This window comes from Cyprinodon tularosa, unplaced genomic scaffold (genome assembly GCF_016077235.1).
Source record: "Cyprinodon tularosa strain WSP-4 unplaced genomic scaffold, ASM1607723v1 ctg108, whole genome shotgun sequence".
Taxonomy (NCBI): Eukaryota; Metazoa; Chordata; class Actinopteri; order Cyprinodontiformes; family Cyprinodontidae; genus Cyprinodon; species Cyprinodon tularosa.
This window is the reverse complement of record NW_024037871.1, coordinates 203,957-231,131: the sequence shown is the minus strand read 5'-3', so window position 1 is coordinate 231,131 and position 27,175 is coordinate 203,957. Positions and strand designations below refer to the sequence as shown.

The following is a 27,175-nucleotide window of genomic DNA, read 5'->3' as shown; positions in this document are numbered from 1 at the left end:
GATTCTGTAGTTACTCAGAGAAATGATTTAGTATTATGGAAAATGCCACCAGTTTTGGAGAACAAATCTACATAATCAGATTGCACCAAAACAGTTGCCTAAGCTACCAAAACAAGACAGAAAAAAAAATACTTTTTAATATTAAAAATGTTTATTGTTTGGAAAAAAAATCTTAAAAATGATATAAATATATTTAATAGTTAATACAGTATATGTTATACAACAAAATCTAAGCCCTCACCAGCCTTTACTACTAAAGCAGCTATCTGACAGCATAGCCATAGGCCCCTCATATGCACCTTAAATGAAGTCAATAACAACATGGAAATAAAAAAAATAAAAAAAACTACAGGTGCCTACATTCTCCAAGACACAAAAGTTCATAAAAGATATTGCAATAACTTGAATTATTAATATCATTTGTAACAACAGAAAAAAGAAGCATCAATACAGCAGAATGTCTTGACAGCACTTTGGTCCAACCAGTTTTTACACACACCAAAAATAAGATAAAAACTTCAGAGCTTCATTAAAACTTTGTTTTACTTTTAGGAGCATATAAGAGGTAAAGTATTGAGCCGTATACTTTACCCCCTTCCCACCACATGTCAGTTAATATGCAGGATTTCCTTCAACCCAAGGAAACAAAAAAATTTCTTTTGTGGACAGTTCCAAGCAGCACAACCCTTCCAATACCAGAATTATGTTACAATTTTAATATAACAGCTTTTTATTCCAGTAAAAGAAAGAAGTAAATTTCACCAAAAAAGTTCTTATTGAAGGACAAGAGAAAGTTTTTTTTTTCTTTTAAACCAGAAAACACTCTGGTAGTATACACGCCTAGAACAAAGACTATAAGGTTTAAACTGGAGGAATAGTTGGGAAATGTTTAGCTTTTTTCAAGGGCACTATTTGTGTTTAGAAAAGTTTTCTAAGAGCTCAGATGATACCATCCTAAGAGATCTGATGAATATCAACCAGAGGAGCAACACACATCCTACCTGGAGATTAAAAAATGTGGGAAAAGCCAACTGAGGAATTAATCAAGTTGGGAGCAAAAATCTAGCAACTTAAGACAGGAAGGATATTTTCATGGGAGGGGGGATGGGATGGTAGACATATCTTTATCTGTGCTGTCCCCTGTACCTTTTCCACAGAATTAACAAATTCATTTTTGCTAAAACAATAAGATTTCCTTTAATACATTATAAATAGTACTTCAGCTAAATAAAAGGTCTTGAAAGGCTTGGCTGGTTCTGAAGCAGCTTTGTTTGGACTGAAGGAGCCCAGAGCTAGCGGGAGATGTGCAAAGAAAAAGAAAAGGTTGGTTTCAATACAGCTGTCAGCAGTGGCGTTAACGGATTAAAAACATGGCTAAACTCTGTGGTACATATGATTAAATGTCAGCTTCAATTAAGAAAAGAAAACCTAAAGGCAACTGGAAATGCTTCACAATTTAGATAACAACAGTCTGTACTATAAGCAAGCCTCCTTATCAATTTATCAATTTGATAAATTCCAGTAAAACATTTTCAAGTGTGTTTAAACGTTTTTAGAACGGTTAGTCTTCTCAGTATGTCCTTCTAGTTGCATAGTCTAACACCATGCTGGCAGCGCCAAGTAAGGCCGGTTCTTCCAGGTCAGATTTTACAACCTTGATGCACTGAGCAGAGATGAGCGCTCTCTCTGTGATGACGTGCTGCATGGGAGCCTGATAATAAGAAGCCAGCACTCCAGACAAAATAACCAGCGAGGGGTTGACAATGTGGAGGATATTTACAATCCCTGCACCCAATGCCATGGTTGCTGCAAGAGAAAGGAGACACAATTCACTTGTTAGCCACAGAAAGCTGTTGTTGTTTTTAAACTTAACTTTAAATTACTAGATGACAAAAGCCATTCATCATTCTGATGTCTTTAAACACATGTGAAAAGACTGCTTCTGAGAACTCAGCATAGAAGTAAAGCCACTAGAAAGTAAATGCAAACATGTGGAGACATTAGCTGCGTCTCAATTCGCAGGCTGCATACTTCGGAGGACCCAGCCTACCTAGCCTCCGGAGGACCCAGCCTTGCTAGGCTGCTCCGGAGGATCCTCAGCCGTTGGTAAATGGGACGGTCTAGCCTTTGGCGCACTTCCTGGTTGCGACACGTCATCACGTCTACCTCAAAAACAGCGGCAAACAAAATCCGACAGCTCGAGAAACACCGAAAAAAACAACAACAAAAAAAAAAAACGGATATGGAAATTTTATTTTATTTATTTACTTGTTATTGGAGGAGGAGAGTCCGTTTTGGCGGCAGCAAAACCGGCGATGGATTTTTCTCAGGCTGGCAAAGCGCAGTGGAGAGGTAAGATTTACCTATTATTCTAACCCACAGGGGCCTGCTAATGATCAGAATATAACAGTTATTAAACTGGTATATTCTGTCATCAGATTGATGAATATGTTTAAATATCAAATTTTATATTTATTTGTTTCTAACTCTAGTAATTTGAATTGAATAGTTAAATGTGTACAAACCCTGTAAATAACTGACTTAAATAACTACTTTCACTATCACTAATGTTGTGTTGAGAAGCCAAACTGTTGAGAAATAAATAATTTTTTGTCTAAATTGTTATCCCCTTACTGCCTGATTTTATTTGCAATTATATATATAAAAAACATAATACAGGAAAAAAAAATCTAAATATAAAAACGAAAAAATAAGTTAAATAGTGGATCTAGATCAAGTAAAATTTAATTTCTAATAAATCATGTAATAAAGATAATGAAAAATAGATAGATGACTGAATAAAAGTATATATTTTTGTCTTTTTTTTCCTACAGGTTATAATGGCATGTGCTGTCCTGCACAACATCTGCCTGGGAGCTGATGACATCACGGCCCCAGAGGATGAAGAGCAGGACAACACACCAGAGGATGAGGAGGGGGAGAACATGTTGGAGGTAGTCAGTGGTGCTCCATGGAGGGACCAGCTGTCTGCCAAGGTGTCTGCCCCTGGAGGAGGGTCTACCCGACCACCATTACATTTAGATGGCAAGTAGAATCACATTTTAGCTGTTCTCATTTCAGGGTTATGAAAACAGTTTTAGTAAAGTCATTATTTTCTGCGTCTTTTTAAACTTTTTTAGTAACATGGCAGCCGTCGATTGGGTCAGCCCTGCAAACCCTGATGGACGATGTGGTGAACAGTGGAGAGAGGCACCCCGACCCCTCAGATGATGTCCCACTCACAGTCAGAAGACTCCAAGGTCATCTGTGTGGCACCGCATCCAGTCCAGCAGCACCACCAGGGACTCCTGCTCAGTCAAATTGTATATATATACATGTTCTCTAGTAATATTTATTTTATATCTTCTGTTAATAGCTGTAGTAGTAAATTTTAAAATCTAATGTAAATAGTTAAAAATGTTTTTAATGGTTTATTGTAAATACTTGCTTCTCTAAACATAAACTGATGTCACTGAGAAATTGTTCTAAGTTTACTTAAATTATAAAGAAGTGATGAAACAATGTAAAAAGGTTAAAAGGCTTTAAGAACACACGACAACAATAACTTTTATAAACAATTTAATAATTGAATTTAATAACAGCAACACATAACCTGAACTTGTTAAAACAAAAACAACAAAAAAAAAAATAATAATGTCTGTCCACCATCCTCTCCAATAAATTAAATAATCTGTCCATCCTTTCCCGCCTCCCTCTGCCATCTGATATCCTCCCTGATTAAATCCACCAACTCGTCAGTCCTTCTTCTCTTCCTCCTTTCCCTCCTCTCTCCTGGCCTCTCATCCTCATTCTCTTCCTCATCGTCAACCTGATGCTGCTCAGCCTCTGCAGCACTTGGCCCTGGTGTGTCCTCAGGGATGGGGGCAATTAGGACAGGTGGGGCAACAGAGGCCCTTTGTCCTAATACCTCATCCATGAGGACAAACCAGGGCCAGGTGGCAGCAGTAGGCTTCCCACTGACCCCCTGCCCTGTCCCTGGATCTTTGCATTCCTAAAGTAGAGGAAAACTATTTGTATCAACAGATGCTATGTTCTGTAAAGGAACATAGCATCTTCTGTAAAGGAATGATTCATGATTTGGATAGATTAATGAAATTCTACAGAAAAAGACTTTGGAATGGTAACCTGGAGATTACTTTTTTAAGCTTACTCAAAGTGGAAATTAACATGAATATAATAAATGTAAGATGTAATTTCCCTACACACACACACACCTATATATATATATATATATATATATATATATTTAAAAAAAAAAAAAAACTGTTTTCTCACCCCTCGTGGGGTGGTATGTGTCATCCTCAAGCTCGGGTCCTCTACCAGAGGCCTGGGAGTTTGAGGGTTCTGCGCAGTATCTTAGCTGTTCCTAGGACTGCGCTCTTCTGGACAGAGACCTCTGATGTTTTACCTGGAATCTGCTGTAGCCACTCTCCCAGTTTGGGGGTCACAGCCCCCAGTGCTCCAATTACCACTGGCACCACTGCTGCTCTTACTTTCCACATCTTTTCTAGCTCCTCTTTCAGCCCTTGGTATTTCTCAAGCTTCTCGTGTTCTTTCTTCTTGATGTTGCTGTCGCTTGGGATTGCCACATGTATCACTACTGCCTTCTTCTGCTGTTTGTCGATCAACACGATGTCTGGTTGGTTAGCCATCACCTGTTTGTCAGTCTGGATCTTGAAGTCCCATAGGATCTTAGCTCGGTCATTCTCAACTACCTTAGGAGGTGTCTTCCATTTTGACCTTGGGACTTCCAGCCCATACTCATGGCAGATGTTCCTGTACACTATGAGAGCTACCTGGTTGTGGCGTTCCATGTATGCACTTCCTGCCTGCATTTTACACCCTGCTGTTATGTGCTGTATTGTTTCAGAGGCATCTTTGCACAGTCTGCATCGGGGGTCCTGCCTGGTGTGGTAGACCCTGGCCTCTATTGATCTTGTACTGAGTGCCTGTTCTTGTGCTGCCATGATTAGTGCCTCTGTGCTGTCCTTCAGTCCAGCCTTTTCCAGCCACTGGTAGGATTTTTTGATATCAGCCACTTCTTCTATTTGTCTGTGGTATATGCCGTGCAGTGGCTTGTCCCTCCATGATGGTTCTCCTTCCTCTTTCTTGTCCTCGCTTTCGGTTTTCTCCTGCCTGAGGTATTCACCAAGCCATTTGTCTTTGGGGGCCATCTTTCTGATGTACTCCTGGGTCTTAGTTGTTTCATCCTGGACAGTGGTCTTGACACTCACTAGCCCTCGGCCTCCCTCGCTACGCTTGGCATACAGTCTCAGGGTGCACACACACACCTATATATATATATATATATATATATATATATATATATATATATATATATATATATATATATATATATAGGTGTGTGTGTGTGTATTTCATTACATTATCCAAACCTGAACATACTTTGTTTTTTGTTTTTTTTAAGTTGTCCCACACAAGGATCACTTCTATCACAAATATGAGATTTACAAAAAGTGTCATCTGGGCATCATTTGATGTGATCAAATTATTATCTTTGTAAGTTGGTGTTTGAACAGGACTTCTTTTAACTTGTGTGACTTTTACACAGAAATGCAACATGTAGATGGAATTATGCCTCAACTCTTCCCTCCATCCGACTGCAGCAGTATTTTTGGCCCCGATGATAAGGTGGTCATTTTATCCAATCCTCTGTCTGCTCCCTGGAACAAAATGACATGTAAAGCATATTACTGTTATGTCAAAAGGCAAAATGACTTTTCTGTATAATTACGCCGGTATTGTTCCTCAAGTGAATTATACTTTAAACCGTATTATACTGTACTGTAAATTAACTATACATTATTGAGTATTAAAACAACATGTTTGCAGTATTGACAGCCTAGTACAGCTGGACTAATGTTATGTCTTTAGCTGCATTAAGGTTTAACAGTTCTAATCCTTAGTAATAAACTGTTTGAGAATAAATAGATCCGATTAGTGAGGGATACCAGCACAGGTACTATAAGATGTAGGTTAAAATAAAAAATTGTGATATTTGTATGAAGGCTTTTAATGTTGATGAGCATCTCGTATCAACAGGTTAGCTTTAGCTTTAGCTGGTCCTACACATCCCGGTGGCTCCGTTAACGTCATGTATTTTAATAAATGTTCAGATAAAAAAAACAAAAACAAACTACTTACATTTAAAGCTGTTCTCCACACTACTGCTGGTGCTTCTGCTGCTTTCCGTTGTCCGTAACTTGAAGAAAATCCGACTTTTTTCTTCTTCAACTACTAAATAAAGAAAATAAAATAAAATAAAAAGCGCGCAAAGCACCTCAGGAAATCTAGTGGGAGGCGAAGCCACTAAGGACGGTATTTTAAGGCTGCATTTTAAGCGTCCTCAGAATTTTTGCCAAATGGGACGGCCTCCGCGCAGCGTTGTGACGTCAACGGCCTTAAAATGCGTCCTCCGAAGTACGCAGCCTGCGAATTGAGACACAGCAATTGTAATGCTTTGTTAAATCTCCCCTGGGGCTGTTTTCCTTGGATTCCTGAGTCTTCATTTATGCTGGTGAAGACTCTCGGTCATCAAGGTCATAGTCATTCCAAAAAAAAAAACAATCCACTGGACTTTGTTTCCACGTTTGAAGACGTTTCGCTTCCCATCCAGGAAGCTTTTTCAATTCAAAATGTCAGATATAGTGTTGAGTTGGAGGCTTTATAGAGCGGACCGAAAACAAAGCCTTGTTTTGGCTTAGAAAACATGCGAATTGAACCGGACGAGCGGGTCCACCCCTTTGGAATGGGGATCGATTGGGTTCTTTGTTAGCCTGCAATACCAGATACCTGTCTGTGTCTCTGAAAAGGGTGATGTCGGGGGGAATTGTTGGCCTGGTTGACCAGGCGAGATGTTCTGGTCCCCTTTGGAAGGATGATAGCAGGAAGGAATTTACACAAATTACACGATCGTTAGTCTGCTTACGATAACACATTTAAATAGTGCTGTAATTCAACTGATATTATGAAGCTGATATTTTTCTGAATTTCAGAAAAAACTTTTTATGTCAACAGGCAAACAGGTTGCAGGTCAATTTCTTCAGTACAATCATTATAATGCATCCATCTCTGTATAACTGTTTAATCGTCTATAAAAATAGTCTAAAGATCATATCAAAGCTGCAGTTGGGAAAAGAAACAAAGTTTTTAGTTTTACTGAGCAAAATAAGCTATTTTCTATTTTGCTCTTACCTTTGTGCAGAACGGCGTCGGCTTTGGAATTGCCGTTTCTGGCTGCGCTGATGAGATGAGCAGCAGTGATTTGCTCAGAAAGCTTCATATCCATCCCGTCCACCATTAGCTGGTCCTCTAAAGAGCAAACCACAACAGTTAGCATTTAGATTCAGTTAAGCATATGAATCTACATACTTTCTGTCCTCTTTAAGCATTTTTGTTTTAAAGCCCAAATATGGCCTAAACTTCAAAATGTATGTGCACATCAAGGCAGCTTGTAAACACAAGTGGTTGCAATTAATATTGTGTGCAGAGAAAAATGAGAAGAGAAGGCACAATTTTTTTTTTGCATGTGTAGCTTCATAAATATGTTTTTACAAAAACCTGAAACTGGATGCTGGCACAGTTTTAGCTTCTATATTCAGTACGTGCGAAAGGCAGGTGTAAAACTTGTGTTCAGGAATTCTGTGTTGATTGAGGTTATAAAGGAAGGATTTCTAAAATGACAGAGAGAGTGAGCTTGTGCGGGCATGTTTGTGTTGAAAATAATATGCATGGACCAGGATGGGGATGTGTTAAAAGACGGATTTTCTTGTGTTTTTGACAGCTTCAGTGAAGCAGTGATTACGGGCACACCTTGTTTAGCAATAGTCTGAGTCAAGCGGGTGTTGTAAGCAGCTCGTGGAAGAAAATCCATAGATAAATCTGACCATGGCTACTTCTCTGTCAGGATGTATGATTGATATTTAATATTTTACAATATTTATTTGTGTTTTCATCTTTTATTTTCTTACTGTTCATCATAGTACTTTCTGATACCCAAGTAAATGGTATACTAAGGGCCTATTCCTCATATTATTATGATAATAAGTATTACCTTCACATCTGTTGTAAAATTAACTTCTGTTTGCACATTCCATCCTTTGCACATAAAATTTTAGTAAAGTGCCTGCAACACGCTCACTTACTGCACATGAAAATGTGTGAATCCTTATTTGGATTCTTTAAAAATCAGCTTCTTAATGCCAAGTGTGGGTTACACACATGCAACCTCTGAGTAGTGTTGTCGTTTCTTATTTTACATCAGAATAGTTTAGATAACAGCACTTACCGTCATGCAGGCGCTTGGCCTCCCTCTGCAGAGCCATGCCTGATGCAAAGGCTTCTATGCAGCCCTGATTGCCACATGAACACTCTGGGCCTTCCAGAGAAACCTTGATGTGACCCAGCTCAGCAGCACAGAACGTACTACCGTGGATCAGCTCGTGGTTATGGATAATGCCTCCTCCAATACCTACAGAGTCAAGATATCAATATCAGTAGGCCTGTCACGACAACAAATTTTGCAGAAAAATTAATTGTCTCAAAAATTATTGCGATAAACGATAATATTGTTTGAAGACCTTTTTACACTGATTTAATGGAAATGACGTAATAATGCATGCATTTTCCTGATAAACACACTTTATTTTCAACAGAACACTTAACACTGGAACTGGTTAACAAAATAAAACGAGAAATAAAAATTAAATGGACTCTCAGTCTCTGTTAACTGAAAATACACTTGAATAAAAACTAAACACAAAATAAAAACGTATATACAACATATCACGTTTGTGATGTGTATGTTTTCCTCAGGAGTTCATACTGTCTATCAAATGTGTGCAACATTTTTCGAAATGCCGGCTTTTCCACAGTATTAAATGGAAGCATCTCTTTAGCAATTAAATGAACTACGCTGTCTGTGAGCGCGCGCCACTTTGCGTCGTCCTTTATTCATCCTTTATTCGTCCTTCATTTGGTTTGAATCCGAAATACTCCGACACTGCAGCTGTTGCGCTCGTTTTTCAAACCAGTTCCATTTCGAGCTTTTTCCCCCCAACATAAGATGTGGTGTTTTTTTTTACCTCGCTAACTCCTCTAACTCCTCACGGGGCTCTAAAGCTGCAGAAGTACAAAATGATGCGCGCTGACTACCTGATGCGATAGTCCACTCCTCCTCCCTCCTCAAAAATGAGGAAGTGGAGGGGTCAGTAGATAGCACCAGAGTTAAGCCTTTTCATCCAGCGTCATCAATAGAAGGAAAAAAACACAGGCAGAGACGATATAGCCGATAAATTAAATGACGTGGATAATTTTTATTTATCGTGCGATTAATTGATTTATTGATTATTGCGACAGGCCTAAATATCAGTGCACCTGACAAAATTAAAGTAACCAAACTCAAATTAAGTCTTCAACTGTTGAACCCTGGGGGGACTTTTGCAGTCCTGATTGATATATGAATGATTCATTAAAGACGGCCTAAGCTAATGTTTCTATAAAGGAAAGGGATCAGCAACATTTCAATTCAAACAGCTCTTTTTTTTTCCTTTGCTAAATATTCATAAATTAATAAAGTAAAATCTTGGAGCCATTTTTCTTCAACTCTGTTCGGGCGGTGGTTTCACTAAACAACTTAATTTATTAATATTTTCTTTTTTTTTCATTTTTCTTGTCGAATAAATTAACTTCTTTTATTAAAATCGCTAACATCTTCACCAGAGCTTAGCCTTAGACCACTTTATTAATCCCACCAGGGGTAATTCATTGGAGCAGTGAAGCAGAGAAAAACAAGTAAATAAATAAATAATAAAAATTAAACTTGTAATAACATAAAAAGATGATTAAAAAAGAAAAATGTGACAAGGAGCTTAAGGACTAAAATTAATAACAATAATAAAACATAGAAAGACACTAAAAATAATAACGGAGTTATCTTTTCTTTTTTTAAACACACCAGCCACCTTACAAAGCATTAAAAGGTTGAATAGCTGCTGGTATAAAATTATTTGCATGGTGGATAGCTTTACAGTGAGGCATTACATAGCAGCGTCCAAAGATAATTCATTTTAGAGAACATGTTCTGATGATGAGAGGATCACTTTGGCTTTCTTTGCAATGTGTTCATTAAAAAAGGAAGCTGCCAATATATCTTTACAGCAGAAAACCTTAACTGTATGACTTTTTGTCTATCAAGGTTTATACATATAAGGTTAGTAAAAGGTTAAAATTAAAAAAAGACAGTCAAGAACTTAGAATTCAATAAATCAGCTTATGTATGTAAGAATAAACATATCTAATTCAAATTCAATAATGTTTTATAAGGTAACTTTGGTTAATAACTTTGGTTATTACATTTAAAATCAGTATGGGTTTAGTATTATTTGTAATATAAAAATAAATAGGAACTTGCATGCGATACCTTCTTTCTCACCTGTTCCTGTGATGACTGTGACAAAGTTTTCTACTCCCCTGCCATGACCAAACTTCCTCTCTGCGAGAGCGGCACAGTTGCCATCATTGTCAACCCAGACAGGAAGGCCAAGGGCGTCTGAGATTGGAGTCCTTAGGTCCACAGACGACCACTCCTGGATCAGCTTGGTAGAGTGAAGGACGATGCCCTCCTGAGGGTTTACACGTCCACCGGTAGATATTCCTACAAATAAAACATCAATATGTCTGAGATTTATTATTTTTACACCAGCTTTTGGCTTCAACAGTGTAAACTGCACGTGTTTTCATACCGACACCGAGGATTCTGCAGTTTAGTTGCACTCCATCTTGAATTGCGTCTTTGCACATCTTTAATATTAAATGCATCCTGTCCTCAAAAGTCTTTGGATTGGATTCAGTGTATTTCTTTACTATATTTCCCTGGAAGGAAGCAGAACAAAGTGAGAAAGAAAGGAAAGTACCAAAAAATTACTTTATATTTTCAAATATATACATTTTAAGCATCATAAAGGTAATATTTCTCTATGTTGCATAAATAAAGATAGTTTCTATTAAACCACATTCAGATTCAAGATGATTTGTTGTTTTTTTGTAAAAAAAAAAAAAAAATCTATGAAAGCGACTGCAGTCCATTTCCTGTGAATCTCCCTTTGCTGACCTCTCAAGCCCGTGGGTATCTTTATGCATAGATATACATACATATATATATACAGAAGAGCTATATTTGTATATATTTTATCACTTTTTATTCTTATTTTTTATCTTATTTTTTTATCTTTATTATATTGTATAGTTGGATGTGTGTATATATTATATAAAACTGTAACTGGAGCGTGTAAAAAAAGTAATTTCCCTCAGGGATTATTAAAGTATTTCTGATTCTGATCACCTGTTGCTTTTTCACCTTTTTCCATCGGTTTTTCTTTCTACTCAACCTGTTTCTTCTGTTTTCATGCTTAGATACAGCACTTAACAGTCAGCTTCTTAAAAAATGATTCTCTGTAGCTTATCGAATACTGTATTTACATGGGCAAAAAATCCCTGATTGAACTGAAAACTGTTTGGATTAAAAAAAAAAAAGAAATAAGCCAAAAACACTGATTATAATAGTTAAAAATCAGATAATCCGATTAAAATGTGTATCTTTGTACCAGGCAGCGTTAAAAGAAAAAATATAACTAGTTAAATTTATGTTAATATAGCCAGGACTGTCTGCCTTACAAAGATCAAACCAGCAGAACCTTCATGTCCATGCACTGCTTCGACTTAATTACTGTGACTAATTAACTCTTGTATTCAAGTATATCCCGATGTATCACTCTCTTTAGGTGACCCTCTATTGACCCTACCCTCATGCAGACGATGGCCACCCTCAGGTTGGTCCCTCCCAGGTCCACAGCCAGAGCGCTCTGTGTCTCCAGGATGTGGTCGATGTCCTGGGAAAAGGAATCTTTCACAGGAGGGAAGCAGAAGGTCTTCTGAAGGGGCTCTTCCAGGTCAATATTACTCAGAAACTTTAGAATACGAGGCACTGCATTTCCATCACCATAGATTTTGGAGCTGGGTTAAAAAAAAACAGAAAAGCGAGATGACCAATCATTCACATTGTCTTTAATGCAATTTGTTTTTAATCACATCAGATAAATCAAAAATAAAGACTTAGACATAAACATGATGGATGTGCTCTTTAGAGTCATATCATTAAATTAAATACTAAGGCAGGGGTCTTAAACATTTTCCAGGCCAAGGACCGAAACTGATGGTGAGATGGAGCGGGGACCCCCTAATTATATATACTGTATGAAATAGTGTTATATCAAATTGGTCCTATAGTCACTCTATTACAGATGGAGTAATGCAACTGAAGTAATTTCTCCCTGGGATTATTAAAGTATTTCTGATTCTGATTCCTGGTTAATGGGACAGGTGTTGTGAATGAAACAGTGCCCAGCTTGAAAGAGCTCCTGTGTGTCGCTGAATGTGTGCATTGAAGACTGAAAGACATCTTCTGCCTCCACTTATCTGTTTATGTCTGGATTTAAAGACATTTCAATTAGTGGAAAAAATTGCAGGGGGGAATAAAAAAAAAGTTGAATCGACCAAAACTTTTGCAGCCCCCCTGCAGTACCTCCGTGGACCCCATAGGGGTCACAGACCCCCTGTTGAAGACCTTTGTACTAAGGCAGTGGTTCTCAAACTTTTTCTGTCATTCCCCACTTTGGACAAGGGGGAATTTTCAAGCCCCGCCTGTCCCCATCGCCCCAACACAATGCTAATGAAATATGAAACAATCTTAAAATGTTCCAATTTTATTGAAGTAACAAGTAGTATCTAAATACAAACTATCTACGTCAAATAACAGCAAGCTCAAAAATAAAGAAAATAAAAATGCAGCTGTGTCAAAATTTGTATCAAGCTCAAAGATAGAAAAAATTAATGTGCCACTCTGCAATCTGTTAAAAGAAAATAAGTGAAATCCAACAGGCAATACAGGTCTATTTATCCCTGCATTAGTGGCTGCAATGAGCCTGTTTTGCATTGCACAGTTTCTCAAAACGGGGTTGCAGGCTTGATACTGCCACTCTCAAGTCATGCTTTGTTTTCAGTGAAGCAGCAGCTGAAAAGCCCATCTCACAGAGATATGATGTGGCAAAGGGAAGAAGAATGCACACAGCTCTCTGCCCGATGAGTGGATACTCCCTCTCCACTCCAAACTAGAAACATGAACATGTGGCTGTGTGAATCAAACGCCGTTATTTATTTAAGATAAAATATTTCAAATTCAGTTATTTATGATCAACCTGCGCCGCCAATCCCGGCGCATGTGCGCTTTATTTGCAGTCTGGACGCTGAGGGTAAACATTGCAGCGCTGAGAGCGACTCCTGCGATAGCGGGGGAGAACGGGGTTGGGAGGGAGGAGGCGCCCCACGGCAGCAGGACAAGAAAAGGAACGATACGTTCTTTCCCGTAACCCCCAGATTCCACATACTCCGTCAGCGCTCCGCTCCGCTCCGCCCCGCTGACGTACGTCGTGCGGAGCGCTTGTCTTTCATGGAAATCAATGAGAGCTGTTCCACATCCACCGCTACTCCTCCGCACGTCTCCGTCCACGTACGTCTTCTCCGTCCGTCACCGACAAATTACGGAGCCGAGCTATTTTTTGCTCCGCTCCGGTCCGGCCAGGTCAAGATCCGCAATTGCAATCGCACCAAACAGGAAAAAGAACCTTGACAAATTCCGGTTCGTCAAATTAAAATATAGTAGCAACAGATCGGTGACTAGAAATTATAGCACAATTCTTATAAATATCTAAAAAATAAAAAAAACTAACACCGTTTATTTAAATGATTGGATCCAAACTATTGGTTATTCACCAACCAGGAAGCAGATTTCTCATCTCCATTAAAATATTTATTTTATACCGAGGGACTTAAAGTTTAATCAAATCCATTCAAAAGAAACTTCTTATTACATGAATGAAAAGAGATGCTGAGTTGTAGAGAACAAGTTCATTAAAAAAAAAGCAGTTTTGAATTATCCTTATCTCTGTTACAAAAATCTACAAAAAAAAAAAAAAAAAAATATATATATATATATATATTTGGGCAGAAACTGAACATATGCTGGATGATGGTGGGATTTTTTTAATATGTCATACTAAATTAAGCGCTCACAGGGTTCATACAGGAATGAGTGACTCTAATTTAATGCTATTTTAATGCTATTTGAAATTATTTTAATGCCATTAACAAGAACCATGTACACAAGTTATTAGTGTACATGAAATATGGAGCTGTAAGCACAGTTCCATGACTCCTGTATGTATGTAAAAACACACACACACACATATATATACGTATATATATTCTCTAGCTTTTTCTCCGCCTCGAGCTTCCTTTCCGAACATACGGCTTTATAAACAGTTCCACGCAAATTAATAGCGATATAATATATCTGACGAAATTGTTTTTAGAAGCATTTTTATTAAAGAATCATAAATGCAACGATAAACATATTTAATTAATTTTAGTGCCAATTAAGGGCTTGACTAAAAAAAGAATTATGAATTGTAATTATTTTTAATGATCCGCGGAAACCCTGGTTCATCTGGCGCATGCCCTCTACGATCTCCAAGGAACTCAGAGCGGAGCGGAGGGGACAGCGGCGGCTGTAGGCTTTGCTTTGTGCAGGCGGTCTGGAGCGCAGCGGGGCGGAGCGCTGACGGAGTATGTTCTCCAAAAGTCGCTAGATTTGTCGCTAGTCGCTTTTTTGAAAAAGAGTCGCTGGAGGGGTCTGAAATATGGCGACAAAGTCGCTGAGTTGGCAACACTGGGGCGCGAAAGTTTATTCCGTTACAAATAATATGCCGACGTCACGTCAATCATCATTTTGGCACTTCAGTTCCAGGTGAAATTTTTCTCATATCTAATGTTCTTTTAATTAGACTGCGTGTAGGCTAGTAATGATTACTTTGTGGGTTTGATTAGTCTAAAAAGCGGCAACATACAGCTATAAGGACAGTTTGCTCTCACACGTTATAGTCACACACACACACACACACACACACACACACATACACACACCGGAACTTGGCGCGCCCCACCTGTCACGTCTCAATTCCCCACCAGTGGGTCGCGCCACACACTTTGAGAACCGCGGTACTAAGGGATAATTATGGTGTCACAAAGACACATATTTACAAGCTGCTACATTTAGTTCCTTTTTCAGCATTATGTTAAAGGTTCAAAATCTTTTTTCTTAACGTTTACAGAAGTTAAGATTATCCCAATTTCTCACTTTAAAGGATATGCTTAATTCTAAGAATATGAAACATGCCTCACTATTCAAGTTTAGAGAAAGGCAAATACATCGGCCGGCAGATATTTCTGACCAATATTTGCGATTATTTCTTCTATCAGTATCAGCCAAAAGGGGCCTGTATTAGCTGATTCTTTATTGTATTTATTTAACAGCCATGCATCATGTGGAATGCACGCTTTGCAGCTCCTCTCCATTTGCTGTAATGTTTGTTTAAGGATTCATTTGGTTTGTTAATAGCTGTTGCTTCTTTCATTTTTGATAGGGACTCATGTAAGATTGGTTATCGTTGTGTTAGTTTTATTAAATTAAATGCAGGAAGATTAAAATATTAGCAGTACATAATTGGGATTGGTTAGACGGAGGGTAAAATAATTGGTATCGGCCTTAAGAAAATCTCTGTAGGTTGATCTCTAATCAAGATATATCTAGAACAATATTGACTTTATAAGAGTTCAACTGACTGAGTCAATGTTTACAATGTTGTGTCACCTTGGATCTTGAAACCAAATCAAAGATATGCAGGAGCACCTCACATAAAAAAAAAAAAAGTATAAACCAATAATAAAGTGTTGACCAAAAACTGGATGAACATACCAAGGATATCGCTTTCCAAACTGAAGTTCCAAAGCATGGTAGATCTTGTTATGCGTGTCAGCATCTCTGACATGTAGAACATTTTCACCTGGAAGATAAAAATAATAAAACATAACCTCAGAAAAAAGGTAAATTGATAATGCAAGGAAAATTTAAGTTGATGATTGGTTGTGTCTTTCTTGCTAGAGCTTTTGTTGCAGGAAGTGCAGCATACAAGAGAGGTTTTCTTTTGAAAAGCATTTAAATCACACCTCTGCTTTGCATAACGAAGGCTTGTCGGCAGCACATTTCAGTATAAATGGCGGCTGCAGCTGGATCAGAAAAACACCTCAACTCCTGACATTTTGTATATTGAGGGGAGATATGAATGAATCCCAAAATGAAAAAAAGGTTGAAGAATTAGAAGTAGGCAGAGTTAGCAAAGAGGCTAAAAAGAAAGGAGAATGTGGGTGGAGCAGGGAATTAAAAAAAAGTTATAAATAGTCTGCTGATTTGAATTCAGGAAGAGGAAAGTGGTCATGTGACTCCCCTGAGAAGAATGTGACTCGCTCAAAAACTAACATATATGGCAGGTATTCTCGATTGGTTTTATTACATTTAAAATGATTACGTAATTGACAGCTATATTGCCAAAACCCTTTCTGCCATATTTTCAGCTTCATTAATCCTCTAGCTTCTAACTTTAGTCTCTATTAATTGACAAAATGCCTCTATGTAGATCAGGGACAGATTTTCCGAAGTACAAACCTTGCATCAGACTCTTAACATGCTTAAGAGTTAAATGTTTATTTATGTAATAAATTGAAAAAATTGTCAATGAAATGCAATCATCAAAGCTCTTTTTTGCTTTTTGAATGTAAAACCATGACTACAGCTAAAGAGGGCATAGTGGATGAAACCTACCAGTTTCTCTGCCTGTCTGCCTTGTTCCCAGGTTAATGACCGGCGTGCCAAAGGCCCCGGCCTCCCGCACTCCGCAGCTGCTGTTTCCAATCATGCAGCCCGCGTGGCACACCAGGTGGATGAACTGCTCAAAAGGAATGTGCTTCACAGCCCGGAAGTTGGGGTGCTGCTCGATGCCCTTCTTTCTCATGACCCGAACCATCTCTTTACTCCCTGTTTAGTTAGGAAGGATGAGTTTAAGTCGCAATTACATCTTTTCAACCCACTAAATGCATCTTCAAATCAATCTAAAAGTATTAGCTGGGACTGAAATCATGCAAATTGCAGGGCAGCTCAGTAAATTTAATAAAACTAAGAAGTTAGTTTAAAAATTTGCTTTAATGTGAAAATTATAGAAACCGAATCCAATAACAGTTGTTTATTAGCTATATTAATTTGGATGATTTTGCCTCCCAGATAATTAAAACCTAGAGGTTAGCGTATAAGAGAGTTAAGGCAATAACTAAGTCTTAAAAATGGCTTTTAATTACAGAAATATTATGCCAATGAAAGGCCAAAAGTATAAAGGCTGGCTGTATGGTGCTAAAGCAACATAAGTGATCTCCTTGACGCCAGGATGGATCGGTTCAATTATTATAAAAATGTTGATATATTTTTATTTTATAAATAACTAAATTATTATATTTTATCCAGTCAGACACAGTCTTTAAATTAACAGAATTTAACACTTTTTCTTTGTGAGAATTAAATCTTTCTTTGCTTTTCAGTTTTGTGAATCAAATGAGAAAATAAACATTCTGCAGATATTTCTGAGATACAGGTAGGAGAATAAAAGGTACAACAAACAAATAACTCACCAGCATCAATATTAGGAAAGAGGATGAGCGTCTTCTTGTTAAAGGAGATCAGTGCATCCAGCATGAGTCCATAGATTTTAATGGAGTGCTGGATGTCTGTGGTGACCGGGGTGCTGCAGCGCCACAATGTAATCTTGGTCCTTCACTTTGTCCCCTGCAAAGTGAAGAGAAAACAACATTTCATTTCTTTTGGAAACTTAAGACATTTTTATCTTGCATATTTCAACAAACTTTCCCAACTCACAGTGATTAGACTATTTTCAACCTGCCTATAGGATCCAGTTCAACTGGCATGCCTGGAAATGCAGCTGTGAATACACCCTAAGCAAATGTATGGAGTCAGAAAGGGGTCAAAATGTTTGTAAGTGAAAAAATAAAAGTTGATATTGAATGATATTGAATGACAAATCTGAGAAACTAAAAAAGCAAACATAAAATAATAAGAATTTAATCTAAATTCTCCCCCTCTGCTTGAAAAATCTTAGTTCAGTTTAGTGTTTTAATTACAATTTTTCCACTTTTTATTTCTTTTCTTATTGCAGTTTTAGATTTTCAGAATTAAATCCATTTCCTTCAGTTACTTCCTTTTTGTCAAATTCCTTTTTCAGTTTCAGGATTTTTTTTTTAATTTTCAAAAGTTTTTTTTTCCACATTCAGATTTTGAGCCCAATCTGACGAGAGCGGACAGGGAAACTGACAGCTCTGGAGAGATGTCCCTTTCCATGTTGCATTCATTGACTGTGGGAACTCTGTCTATTTCAGCAACACATTCTCTGCAGCAATAATTTGTCTTTTTGGCAAAATCCTGTGAAAGATATTACGTTAAAGACATTTACACTGGAACTATCACTAATCATCTTCCAGGATGCATTAATATATGTAAAAATAAACATCCATTGTATAAACCGTAAAACTTTCACAACTGCAGTCAAAATCTAAATGTAAAAAAATTGATTTGAAAGTCTAAAAAATCCTGAAACTGAAAAAGGAATTTGAAAGTTAAAAAAAAGAAACTGAAATAAATTGATTTGAATCTGAAAATATAACATTTAAAACTGCAATAAAGAAAAGAAATACAAAAATAAAAAGTGTAATTAAAATACTAAACTGAATTTAGATTAAATTATTATTTTATGTATGCTTTTTTTAGTTTCTCACATTATAAGGCAAAAATTTTACATTAAATATCAACTTCTATTTTTTCTGTTTCAACTAAGATTTAGAAGTTTACAAACATTTTTGACCCGTTTCTGACTCCATACAAATATAGCTAGTTGCTCCTGAAACATGCTGACAGCATTTTTACAGGCATGCAGGACTTGAAATTCTTTTATCTAATCAAAATCCCCTTCCGAATGTAAAAGGAGATCTTTGAAAGGGTAAAAGTTAAATTTTTTATGTTGAAAACAATTTAAATCCTCTATCATTTAGAAAGCAAAGTTTCAATAGGACTGTTATTCTTCCATGCACACCTAGCCAGCTCTTGATGATATCTATGTAGTCGTCTCTGTGGTAAGTTGAAAGCAGCTTATCGTACGACGGGCAGCCAGCTAGGAGGATGCGAGAGTGGTCTTCACACATGGCGATGAGGTGCTGCTCTGCCATGCGTGTGCAGCAGGCATGATAATGGGCCAGTTTACTGATAGCATGACGAATCGAATCATCAATTGTTCCACTGACCTGTAGTGAATTAAGGAAGACAGATGAGAAAAAAAATATACTTTAGTTTCAAAGTTCAGAACTAATTCTATAACGATAATCTATTGTGGCAATGTTCATAGTATAAAAGATCAACCCGTGATGATATATAGCAGTAAACATGTATTTAGTTTAAAAAAAGAATGAGTTTAGATGGAGATGGTTCATTGTGATGAACACCGTCCTCTGACCTCTCCTCCTTCCAAATGAAGTATCCGAATATTCATCAGCGCAGCAGCAGTTGCCAGAGCGAGGGCGTCGAAACGGTCGCCATGTACCACCAGGATGTCTGGGTGAAGCCTCTGCAGGACGTCTGGGAGCTTCACCAGGGCCAGGCCGACGCTCTCCACCATTGCTGCCTCATCTTCTCCTCTTACAATGGTGTGGAGTTTGGAGCCAATGTCAAAGTCGTCCTGTTCAATCATACGGAACGTGTTTCTAGAGAGAAGAGAAGAAGAAAAAAGTCAACGGATTCAAGAGGGCGATAAGGATGAAAAACAGATGTAAACCCAACTGCCAAAGATGATAAAAAAAATATTTAATTTAAATGTCCTATTTAGGTTATATTAAGTTGTTAAGAGAGTTCGTACCCGTAATCGTCAATCAGATGGGAACCCAACACCACGACTTCCAGTTCAAACTCTTCAGGGTGGGATTTCAGCCCAAACATGATGGGAGCCAACTTGGAGTAATCTGCTCTGTTGCACGTTGCCACACACACTTTCAGTCTTCTCTTGTTCTTCAGAAAATTACCAAGTAAAAACGCCAGTTCAACTTAAGCTGTGTAATCACAGATCTACATACTTAAAGAAAGACTGAGACCAACTTCCATATCATTCAAATTAAAAAAAAAGGAACAAAAGAACAAAACATGATGCCATTAACAGTATTCATACCCTTAAACTTTTCCAGAAGTTATTAATTTAAATGTACAATGTCAAACCAAGTAACTCAGCAGAAAGAATAAGAGTGACATCTGAAAAGTGTTTCCTTTATATATTTAAATAAATTTTTATCCAATATCCTAAATAAAACATGGGACATGATGATTAATAAACAAGGGATGGAGACAAATCAGAGAAGCAAAAGGAAAATATAAGCCATAAAAAGTTCCATTTAATTTGCTTACAGTCAGTTGCTAAAGAAATTTCCAAGTAGAAACCAAGATTGAACCTATTGGCCCAAATGCTGATATGTGGTGGAAATCTAACGCTGTTTATAGCACCCAGCTGAACATCCCGACGGGATTCTTCAAGCATAGCTATAGAAGCAGCATGCAGTAGAAAAGCTTTTCAAAGTTAAGCTTGGTTTATGGTTGACGCGTTTTGAGGTCCACGTGGCCAAATTATGTCATTTTGGGCTTCCATGCTCCTCTGCGTGTAAAGAATTACTGCATTAAGCACCTAGGAAAGTTCGTAGCGAAGCGGACGGATCCGCGCTAAAAACAACAAAATCTGTTACCCGTCATATATTATGACTGCAGCTCCTGCTGTGACGGATTCTCCTCACCAGTCTGCGATCTACTAAATAATACCTAAACCTAAAGAAGTCTATTGAGAAATACATGTAAGGGCCCTATTGGGTCACAACATATGACGGGTCACACATTCAGTGGTCACATTGGCCATAATTGTGGAAAGGCACAGAGTAAAAATGCTGCAGGCGGTGTGATGGGTTCCTCATTTTTCGTGCGTCAAGCATAATGACCCCTTTAAAGGTAGGATGGGTGGAGCTAAATATATGGATAACCATGTAGGAAAACAGGTTAAGGGGCTCCAGGAAAACTTCCTGATGGGGCAGAGTAGGATCACAGCCTGAAGCATAAAAGCAAAGATTCCATGGAATGGTTTCTATTTTATAGTAAAACGGCCTAATCAAAGTCCAGAAGTTAATTAAATATAGCCATGTCTGAATGCACGCCACACTTTTCAGTTTCCTGCTTGCATGGAAATCAGATTAAAATTAATCTAATTTCCTCTTCTCTTACACTAATCTAAAATCTCATTAAATACATGCAGATTTTTTTTCTAATCAGTGGGGAAAGAAAACTATAACAGGGGTGTGGACGCTTTGCTTGATGCAATAGAATGTAGTAAATCAGCGGAGGAATGTTTATCTATTCATAACAATTCAACTCTTCTTATTTAAACTTCCTCCTTCCTATCTGGGTAGGATGACTTACCTGATACAGGTTTTCTTCACTTTTCACCTTCTCCATCTTTTCTTTGCTTCTTTGCATTCTCAGATAGTACAGCTCCTAGGAAACAAAGCCCAGAGGATTAGATGATGGCCCTCCAATGGAGATTTCAGCTAAAGCAGGTTAATCATTGCTGTCCTTCTAAAGTCCAACCGCAGGTCATACTCACTTGTGCCTTCCATGCGTTCAGAGTCTGAAGCATGAAAATAAAACAGAACCAACTATAAATGCAGTCAATTTAGACAGGAGGTACGCTAACAAGCTTTTATGTAGTCAGTTAGTCCAATAAAAAAGGGAAAGGTTAAACCTTTGACTGGTTATGATTAAAGTCTCACATTTTCTAAATAAAAATATACACTTTTGTAACCAAATGAAAAATCTAAACACCTGATAAACTTTGGATACATTTTAACAGCACATTAAAAGTTATTTTATTGTATCTTAGAGCTAAGAGCAGCATTTCTTTAAACCGTCTATTGTTTTTTTATTTTATTTTACTTGAACTCTTGACTGGAGTTCATGTGACTGGGCAGGAAGAACCGGTTAGCATTACTTACCATCTGGATAGGAAGGTGTGGTATCAACCGGATTTGGCTTTGTGTATAAGCTTGTTTAACTGAACTTATACACACAGCAAAAATGACAGAGATTTACAGGATTTACAGGTCTATTAAGGGCAGCATTAAAAAAGGCCAATGCAATAGCACCAGGATATTTTTTTTAACATCCCAGTAAAGTAAAATGTAACATAAATATGTAAACTGAAAATTTTTCCACTGTCCTCAGTGTCTGAAAAGCTTGACCAGCGCAAATGGGGCAACGAAGGAGCAAAAAATATAAAAAGGCACCAATATATCAGCCAGAGATCAGAATCAGATGATTTGACCGACACCATCTGATGTGTGGCAGGTTAAACCCTAAGGTTCCTTATTTATTTTTCTATTTAATAATAAACTGTAACTAAACCTTCTAATCACTGAAATAGAACAGCCAAAACAACATATAATAAACATCAACTACAACTTAAATGCACAGAATTCAGACAAAGATGACCGACATTTATTTAATTTCCCTTTATGATCAATAAAGACTTTTTGAATCCAATTGCATTGAATATACTCAATGTAATCATAATTCCCCTATTTTCTCATCTATCAGAAAACCTGCAACACACTTTTTAATATTTGATTTAATTTCTCAACAAAATAGAAAAAAGTCATCAGTATCAGCCAGAAAAAGTCTGACCAGTTTGTCTCTGAACAAGGACTGAAACAATTAATTACTGAAAGAATCGTCAACCAATTTAGTAATTGATCAATCGTTAACTGGAGTACACTCTAAAACACGCCTGTCATTGACAATGTAACCCACTAAGAGCAGTAATTATACCAAGATTCTAAAAACTATATAAACAATTTTCATTTAAGATGACAAAAAAAAAAAAATGTCACTGTCAATATGCTTTATCCAGCACTCCTCAAATGGAAACATGCTTTAATTTTCTAAAAAGACTTCTTTAAGGAATCTTTGGCCACCCGATTATTTATCGACTGAACGAAAAAAATGATCAATTTGCTAGATAATTGTCAGTTGCAGCCCTACTCTGAAAAAAAACACAATGTATGAACCGTTTAAAACAACAGGTTTGACCGGTTTATCTAATTTAACCGATGATGTGGCGCCACAAACCTGATTATTACGCAATTCATATTTTTTATAATGATTGCTTTTATTCAAGTTTAACCAGCCTGGAAACTGTAGTCAAACCGATCTGACTGATTAACGACATCCATATGACGATTTTACATCAAACACCACTTGACTGTTGTTTTTCTTAATAAGGTTAGTGTTGGGGATTTTCCCACTAGTGTTTCAGGTTCTAATACAGGTTATGTCCCAGAGCCAGTTAATAACTCCTTTGAATAACCGGTTTGTTTCTCCTCAGACAAAAGGTCACATCAGACCATTTTAAATGTGTCTTTCAATATATATGATTAAGCTTCTGTGTAGGAGGGCAAACCACTGGAAGCACTGGCTCCAAACAGGACAGCAGAATCAGGTCAAACAGGTTGCTGGTCATTCATCTAAAGACGCTTAAACAAGCAGAGTTTTTTTCTGGTAAAAAATAGCGCAGAAAGCTTTAAACTGGGGCTGAAACAATGAAACGTATTAATTATGATTATGTGATTCTTAAAATAATCGGCAACTAATTCATTAATCGATGAATCCTTAACTGGAGTTTAGAGACTCTAAAACATGCCTTTAGCTGACAGAGACCCACTTAGAGCAGTAATTATACCAAAATTGTAAAAAAAATATGTATATATATATATATAAATATTTTGCATTTAAGATAAAAAAAAAAATAAAAAATTGTCAAAATGCTTTATCCATAAGTTTTAATTTCACCTGGTTTAATTCTGTATAAAACCTTCTTTAAGAAACCTTTGGCTATCCGATTATGAAAAACTAATTGGCAGATTAATCAATAATCAAAATGACCGTTAGTTGCAGACCTACTTTGAACCAAATGTTATTTAATTTCTATCACCCTCTAGAACACATTTATAACTGCTTTGGTGACAGACAAAAGTTTATACTATCATTATGCACCAACATGAGTGAATCTTTAGTTATCATTGTTCAATAAGTTATAATCCATCAAATGGCCCAAATAGGGATTAGAATAAAAATACAGGACTTTTAGCATAGCCCTGTGTAACTGAAACATATAGTTTCAATAAAAATAAAAAAATTATAACATGTTCAAACATTATTACAGAGCCTTTAGTTTACTGGGAAATAAAAATGCACAATTAAGAATTACTACTCTAGAAACAACTTGAAATTATTGACTAAACTTCATGGCTCTCCTAAATTAACTCCCCTTGCTTTATAGAAAAAGATTCATTAACTAATTAGCTAATAAGTTCATATCCATTTCTGTCCATTCACATGATACATTTGTGATATCCCGGAAAACATATCTACACATTATGTGACTTCCTTAAGGGTTTTCAAAACACGTAGTGCAGCTATGTCACCAAACATTCTGACTGGGAAGTTTCAACACCACCACTGGTAATTAGATAATCCTCCAGGGGGAAATTACTCATGTCTGACCTTTCCGCCAAGCCCAACTGCTAAATGTTTGCACTGCTTAAAGCCAGCTGAGCTGTTGTTTTAGTCAGGGGTTGTCTGAAGACTGAAAATGCTAAAAAGGTTATCCTTCAAGATCACGCTAGTGAGTAAAACAACATATTTTTCATTTTCAAAGTTCAACGTGTTCACTACCTACTCAACCCGTTTGACCGCTTTTTGTTCCAGGTATGAAAATAGACAAAAGAAAAATCAATATCACCACAGCCGTTATTGTGCAAGTGTGTAACCAGCCCCTAGTTAGCATCCAGTCCTTCTGGTTCAATCACAAAAGCAGCTGCTTTAGGCAAAAAAAACACTAAACTTTGATCTTTAAGGTAGAGTTAAAGACTAATTCACCTTCATTACCTATATTTTATCAACCTTTTAAATAGAACCATCTGCATAAAAGATGTGAAGAGCGTCATATTTATAAAAACATATTGTTGAAACCAACAATCAACCAACAATGTTGTTGGAACCAACTTTGTTTTATAAGCACAGATTTTTAAATTATAAATATTGAAAAGACAAAAAAAAAAAAAAAAAAAGACAGCTTTGCTGTGATAACAAGACCAACACTGACATTATTGGACAACTATGTCTGCTCCTCCCCTTACCACACAGAGAATGCTTGTTTTTTTTTGAGGTTTTAATGGCACTAGTGGTTTTTTTTTCCGACAGTAGGCTGACAGGAAACAGGGGAATGAGAGGGGGAGAGACATGCAGGACTCCAACCGAGAGGATTCGAACCGGGGTCACCTGCGTCGAGGACTACGGCCTCCATACATGGGTTATGCTCGCTAACCACCGCCCCACCGAGCACGAACCCCACAAGGAGAACGCTGAACTAAAAACATCTACATGTGGCTCTCTGGTTCTGGTGGAAGTACTTTATTCCACTTTATTCCACACCAGTAGAGCCAGTAAGTTTGGAAAAAATAAACTGATATACACATCATGAGACTTGAATTGGTTAATTTAATCTCTTTCCAACATTTGGTTACAGTATCATACTAAGAAACACGGTAAGTAATAGGTCACTTTTTATTTACTTTATATTTAACACTTAATTCCTTACTCTAGCCCTTTGGGTGGCAGTAAACCCTTAAAATTGGTCTGTCCCCACATAGAAAGCTACATCCAGCTAGATCCATGCATGCAAGAAGAAGTTAGCACTTTTTCACACCAAGGTTACAGTAAAATCCTGCAACAACGGACACTAGAAAACCAAGCTTTCAAAAACTGAAAGCCTGGGGTGAAACATCAACAAGTTTAGAGTTAGTGTAAATTAAAACCCTAATAAAAATCACAATATTGGTTACAATCATTCCGCCCAAGTACGTTACAATAAAAGGGAAAACATTTTTAAATTTAAGCATGAATGTCTCAAATCCCAGCTAACCAGTGGATAGTGATGGATCGGTTGCACCAAATTGGTCTCACACATGCACACGTGTGCAAAAGCTGCTGATGCTACATTCACTGATCGCTCTGAATGAGATACAGACATTCTTCCACTTGAGCATCACAAGACAGCATCAGCAGCCAACACTAGAACATGGGGGCAGGGATGCAAGCAGGAAGCAGGAGATGACACAGCGACAGAAGCAGAACAACGATGCAAAATAACAAAATAAACACAGACACCGAGTGAGGAGAAGGAAGACCACAAAAATAAACACAGGAACAATGACAGGGGGGAAAAAAAGGGCTCTGACTCACATGAGGATCTCTGCTCAAAGTACCCGGCTGCTTTTCCATCCCTAAGCTCTGCTGATTATAAGCTAAAAATCCCCCCTTTTTTTCTTTCCTTTTTTCCAAATCCAAATAATCAATATTTCTTTTTACCCCCCTTTTTTATCCCAACATTAAGCAGCAGAGGGAATGTACCAACCAGCAAACACATGAGGAGAAAGGAAGAGAGAAAGGTTTGGTGACAGAGACGTGGAGCTGGGGGGGAGGGGCTGGGCGTGATGAAGGCAGGAATGGTTGGAGCGGCAGCTCATGATTGGACAAACATGAAGAAGAACCACCAACAGCCATTCTTCAAGACACACAGGGAACCATAAAAGAACGACCCCTCCTATTTAACACACTTTAATTAAACCTTTTAGCCAGATGTCAAATCCTCTTTAAACAATCCAATTCCAAAGCAAAGAACCTTATTAAAAACATAACTAAAAAGTAAATATTGCAATAATAAAACAACTTATTTAATCCAAAACCTCCTCAAACAGAAAATGTGGCACTGTGTATTTGATATGAGGGATCAGTAATGTTTCACAGAAGGGCAACAGGTAAGTAAACTGCAAACATTGTTGATACACCATTGACATCCTGGTTTAACGACGTCACAAATGACATCAGAGTATAACATGTTGGGACACTTTGAAGAAAAGAGCAAAGAGAGGCAGAACATGGACTGTGCACCCATTTTCCACATGATAACCATGAAATTGGACAAACCAG

At 37.4% G+C, this 27,175-nt stretch overlaps 1 protein-coding gene across 1 annotated transcript; it reads right to left on the bottom strand.

The window, feature by feature from the left end:
- Positions 1-139: 139 nt before the first annotated feature.
- gne (glucosamine (UDP-N-acetyl)-2-epimerase/N-acetylmannosamine kinase) lies at positions 140-26,631 on the bottom strand. The gene is given in 16 exon segments (XM_038290763.1): positions 140-1,806; positions 7,237-7,353; positions 8,330-8,512; positions 10,475-10,696; positions 10,785-10,914; positions 11,844-12,054; positions 15,911-15,998; positions 16,814-17,026; positions 17,671-17,779; positions 17,781-17,824; positions 19,143-19,350; positions 19,560-19,806; positions 19,959-20,107; positions 21,551-21,625; positions 21,735-21,758; positions 26,429-26,631. Coding segments are annotated over 16 exon segments (2,295 nt in total). The 5' UTR covers positions 26,468-26,631; the 3' UTR covers positions 140-1,570.
- Positions 26,632-27,175: the final 544 nt, after the last annotated feature.